The sequence below is a fragment of the Sceloporus undulatus genome, chromosome 1, assembly GCF_019175285.1.
Source record: "Sceloporus undulatus isolate JIND9_A2432 ecotype Alabama chromosome 1, SceUnd_v1.1, whole genome shotgun sequence".
In the NCBI taxonomy this organism is placed as follows: domain Eukaryota; kingdom Metazoa; phylum Chordata; class Lepidosauria; order Squamata; family Phrynosomatidae; genus Sceloporus; species Sceloporus undulatus.
In genome coordinates, this window is record NC_056522.1 from 85,298,318 (window position 1) to 85,304,178 (window position 5,861).

The following is a 5,861-nucleotide window of genomic DNA, read 5'->3' on the forward strand; positions in this document are numbered from 1 at the left end:
ATAGATAGATAGATAGATAGATAGATAGATAGATAGATAGATAGATAGATAGAAAGCTATTTCATATGGTGAGAAGCATGGGTCAGGATCAGAGAAACCAGCAGTGGAGCCTTTGGTTGCTTGCTGTGACAAACTTCGAGGGGAAAGTTGCTCATATTCACTCAGAAACTGATGCCACAGTTATTCCACAGTCTGAGGAAGTGTCTAGTACTTTGTCTGGTCAGGTTCCTTGGTATCAGTCTCAGTTATTGTGAGATGATGATATGGACAAGATGCTTGAATTGGTTTGTCCCACTACATGTAAGCTTGACCTTTCCCTATTTTTGCTGACAAAACGTAGTGGATGTGGATTGTTCACATGGCTCCAGGAAGTAATAAATAATGTTTGCTCTCTTGAGGGAAGCAGAGGTGGACCTCTCTCAATCCAAGAGCATGTGACAACTACCACCCCATTGTCCCATTTTGGGCAAGACCCTTGAGAATGTGGTAACTGGAAAACTGTAAACATTCCTGGAAGAAATGAATTATCTGAACCCATCTCAGACTAACTTCTGGCTAGGAAATCACAATGAATAGGCCTTAGTTGCTCTGACTGATGACCTACTCTGGAACCTAAAAGATGGGAGAGATGCTAACCTATTGATTTTTCTGGATATTTCAGCAGCTTTTGATAATTTTGATCACGGTACCTTACTGGGCCAACTCTGTTGGTTGGGAGTAGAATGCACTTTGTTACAGTGGTTCCACTCCATTCTGGGGTCTGCTTCAGAGAGTAGCATTATGGGACTCCTGTTCAGCCCCAGGGCCATTAAATTGAGAGGTTTCACAACAATCCATCTCATACCCCATAATATTCAATAGCTATATGAAGCCACTTGAGGAATGCCTAAGGAATTTGGAGGTAGAGTACTTTCATTATGCTGATACCTAGCTCTACTCCATGTCATCAAACTCAGCTGAACTGTTGCAATTGCTGTACCAGTGCCTGGAAGATGTAATGGGCTGGATAAGGCCCAATAAATTGAAGTCAAATCCCAATAAGCTAGAGTTTCTGTGGATTGGTAGTTATGAAGTCCAGGTATTAGGTAAACACCCTACTCTGCATGGGGATGCACTTCCTTTGAAGGAGAAAGTATGTCACTTGGGGGTACTCCTGGATCCATCTTTGTCATTGGAGGCTCAAGTGGATTTCATGGTACAGAGTGCCTGGTACAAGCTCAGACTGGTGTGTTAGGTATGGCCTTTCCTGGACAGGGATAACTTAGTCACAGTAGTCTGTGTACTAGTAACTTCCTGATGTAACTACAATGCAGTCTACGTTGAATTGCCCTTGAAGATGACTTAGAAGCTATAGCTACAACAAAAGGCAGCAGCAGGATTGATGATTGGAGTACCATATAGACAACATATGATACCAGTCTTAAAGGTATTCTACTGGCTGCCAATTTGTTTCCAGTCTAAATTCAATGTGCTGGTGATGACATTTAAAGCTCTAAATGGGTTGGGACCTCAGTACTTGAAGAAGTGCTTCCCCCTAGATGGAGATCTAAAGGATGGGACCCCCTCTGCATCCATCAGTAGGGGAAGTTCAATCATCCAAGCCATTATATTCTCTGTCACTATGTACAGATGTGAGAGCTGGATAATGAAGAAAGCCAACAGAAAGAAAATCAACTTTGGTGAAGAGTGCCAAGCCTACTGTGGACAGCCAAAAAGACAAATATGGGTGCTTGAACAGATCAAGCCTGAACTCTCCCTGAAAGCCAAAATCTGAGGTTGTCGTATTTTGGCCACATCATGGGAAGGCATGACTCCCTAGAAAATATAACAATGCTAGGGAAGATACTAGGCAGAAGGCAGTAAAAAGAGAGGAAGACAACACACCAGATGTATAGATTCAATCAGAGAGAACACAGTCTGAATCTACAGGACCTAAACAGAGCAGTGGAGGATAGGGGGTCTTGGAGAAGTCTCATCCACAGGGTCACCATGAGTTGGAGCCAACTTGAGAGCAGTTAACAACAACTCTCTCATCCAGAATTCTGAAATCTAAAATTATCCAAAATCCAAAACTTTTTTCATGGGTGGCTGAGATAGTGGCACCTTTGCTTTCTGATGGTTCAGTGTACATAAACTTTGTTTCATGCACAAAATAATTTATAATATTATATGAAATTAATTTCAGATTATATGTATAAATATACATGAAGTATAAACAAATTTTGTGTTAAACTTGGGTCTCATCTCCAAGATAACTCATTAAGTATGTAATCGCAAATACAGGTATTCCAAAATAAAAAAATATATTTCAAATTCCAAAACACTTCTGGTCTCAAGCATTTCAGATAAAGGATATTCAACCTGTAATTTGAATGTTTCCAAACAAAAATATTTCAGTTTTAAATTAACACAGAGCTAGTGTGGTGTATTTAAAATGACCTGAAGGCACACAACAACAACAACAACCAAACACCATCAAAATGAAATGAGTTTATACTCACCTACATATCCTTCTTCGCCAACCAGTTTCAGGGCAATTTTATCGGCCAAAACTGAAGAACTGCCATGAGCAATATTGGCAAAAGGCCCAGCATGTACAAAAACTGGGGTGCCCTAGAAGTAGCAAATGAAAAGCCCCATTAGAGAAGCACATCCAAGTTGTTAGGCACTTCGTTCATAATTTATATGTCAGGGCTTTGTAAAGTAAATTCCTAGAATCACCCTATCTAGTATAGCCAGTATAGTTCATGGTCACAACATACAGATTACTATGCATATACTATACTATTACATTTGAACCTGCAGTTTCAAAACATGCACATTTTCACTTGGTAGCCTCCTCTCTTAAAATGAAATTTACTTGCTTGATAGCAGGGGTAGGCAACTGTAGAAGGCCAGTGTTCCACAGTGGTTTCCCAGGAGAAACTGTAGGGCTGCACAGACAACCCTCCATTGTACCCACCTCTACAAAACAAAATAAAACAAAACAAAAAACCAAAAGAATTTGCATATTTGGGATGCCTTCCTGGCCATTTAGGCCCAGGAGAGGCCTTTTTTAACAAGAGAAAGCGATATCTTGTTCATGTCCTGTTTCAAAAAGAGCCAAAATATGGAGGAAGTGCCCCCTCATACTTCTTAGAAGGCATTTTTAAAAACATTTTACAAAATGTCTTTTGACCACCAAGGCCCTTCCAAAATGCCTTCCACATCCCAAATGGGATTTTGGAGACCATTTTTTCCTTTTTTTACTCTGGCCCCCCCACAAAAATAGCCCCAGAGTTAAAAAAAAAAAAAGGTTTTATCTATTGGAAGAGCATGGGAGAAGGGTGTAGCCAGAGCAAGTAAAGCAGCAGCCTGCACAAGAATGCCAACTAAGGCCCGATACAGAAGGGCAGAAAGGAGCCCTGAGACACTGCCCCTTTCTGCCCCACACGTGGCCCCAGGGTTGCACTTTGCCCACCTCTGCTTTGCAATAATGTTTGTATTCATGTGAACTGTCTTCTTTGTGATGAATTAATATAAAATGTGGGTTTCCATGGCTAACAGGGATTCAAATCCTGGTCTATATGAGTCCTAGTCCCACACTAACACTACTTTACTGTACTGGCTCGCATAGCAACATAAGTGTTAAAAAAGATCACAGCACAGAAGTTCTTGAAATTTCTTTCTCACAATACATTCTTTTAAAATTCACCATCTCCACCCTATTAGAAAGCGAGCTAGCATGGTACAGCGGCTTGAGCTATAACTATGACTACAACTCTGAAAGACAAGATTTGAATCTCTGCAAAGGCCATGGAAATGCGTGACCTTGGGCAAGTCATACTCCCTCAGTCTCAGAAGAAGACAGAGGAAAAACTCCTCTGAACAAATCTTGCCAAGAAAAACCTGTGATAAGGTCACTTTAGAGTTGCCATAGGTCAGAAATGACTTGAAGGTGCACAACAAGAACAAACATTTGAATAGAACAGGACTCACTTGGGATAGTGTTTGGAGAGTAGCAGGACAGGGTGGACTTCAGGGCAAGTGAAAGCATTTGTGCAGGATTCTGTAGGACTGTAGTAATATATTTATTTTCTCAGAAATGGTCCCAAAAATCCTCCTGCTTTTACTGTATGTACTGGGTGCTCAGCAAGGTAGAATAAGGACCACTTTAATGATTTAGGCCTGATACAAATGGGAAAATGCGCTATCCTGGGGCTGAAATTAGGGCTTGGGAGAGCAGAATGACTGCATGCTCGCAAGTCCTACTGTGCCATAATGGTGCATCCTCATCTACATGGAGGCCGCCATGATGACGTACATGTGGCACAACATCCAAATGGTGCTATGCCACATGGATATCATCAGCGTGCACGAGGGTGCCAATAGTGCTGCACGCACACCCTAAGAAGAACCCACTGGGAGCAGGTTCTTTTTAGGGCTCCCGGAGGCGGCAGCGTTTGGTTGCTGTGGCCTCCGTGTGGGGCAGAAAGGGGCTCCTTTCTGCCCATCTGTGTTGGGCCTTAGTTGGCATTCTTGTGCAGGCTGCTGCTTTATTTGCTCTGGCTACATCCTTCCCCCTGCTTTATTTGCTCTGGCTACATCCTTCCCCCATGCTCTTCCAATAGATAAAATCATCATTTTAGACTGAAGTTTGCAAAAATAAGTTCCTGGATGTTGTTGACAAGCAAGTCAACAACATCCACCTTCTAGCAGCCTCTTCCCCCAGAAAATGTAACCATGACATCTGATGCTGTTGCTTCCAAAAGTCCAACTCATGCCAATGCTTTAAGTTATCCAATTGAAGATAGCTAACTGAGGCTGCAATATTACACCCATTAACATGTTCCACTGTATTCTGCTTTGGTCAGACCCCACCTGGAATATTGTGTCCAGTTGTGGGCACCACAATTCAAAAAGGACATTGAGAAACTGGAGCGTGTCCAAAGGAGGACGACTAAAATGCTGAAGGGTCTGGAAACCATGTCCTATGAGGAACGACTTAGGGAGCTGGGGATGTTTAGCCTGGAGAAGAGAAGGGGGTTGGACTGGATGGCCCTTGCGGTCTCTTCCAACTCTACACTTCTATAATTCTATGATTCTGATAGGTATTTCATACTCATGGCATTGTAAACACAGAAAATTATGCCCAAGTGGTATTTGACTCCAGTGAAGCTAGCCAGAATGGTTAAAGATGTTTCCTGCAAATGTTGGTGTGGTTGTAATGATAATGACACATTTCTACAGAAATGGCTAGTTTGCCCACTTTGGTAAATTTAATTTGTTCACCAACCAAAAAGTAAAATTATGTCCAGAAATGCTTTTGCTATCAATATTTCTGAAGTAGCCCTGAGATCTTTTTATGAACTTGGTGAAAGTGTCATATACAATGGAAGATTTTATTTAAAAAATTGTCAATACTTTACTTGTTCTTTTATTTAAAAAAAAAAGACCATTCCAAATCCTCATATAGCATTATACAGTTATACACTCTGCATTTTTATACAAGAAAAAAATATTGTACTTATTAAAAAAAAAATAAAGTTAGGATTTGGACCAGAGGTGGGTATGAGCTGACCTCTCATGGATCTTGGAAGGTCTCATTTCCACCTCACCAAATGTTAGAAAGAAAGAAAGAAAGAAAGAAAGAAAGAAAGAAAGAAAGAAGCTTGCTTTCTTTCTGATATTCTAAACTCTCAGAATGATCCCATTCCTTCTATGGTATTTGGGGGCTTTGAACATGTCCACAGGGGTGCACCTGTCACCCAGGGCTACAATTGCCCACCCATCCTCTTTAGGCACAAGAGTGGTCTTTTTCAAAAATCAGAAGTGATTTTGGTGAAATTGCTCTCTGTGACTCATGGAGGGAGTGAATGGTC

At 41.3% G+C, this 5,861-nt stretch overlaps 1 protein-coding gene across 4 annotated transcripts in view; it reads right to left on the reverse strand.

Moving 5' to 3' along the window:
* MTHFD1L (methylenetetrahydrofolate dehydrogenase (NADP+ dependent) 1 like) overlaps positions 1–5,861 on the reverse strand; it is a 199,051-nt gene that overhangs the window by 111,388 nt on the left and 81,802 nt on the right. For all 4 annotated transcript variants that reach the window (XM_042444996.1, XM_042444915.1, XM_042445168.1 and 1 more), the window contains one exon: positions 2,502–2,613. In XM_042444996.1, the coding sequence (XP_042300930.1) occupies positions 2,502–2,613 (112 nt within the window). The remainder of the gene's footprint in view (positions 1–2,501; positions 2,614–5,861) is intronic.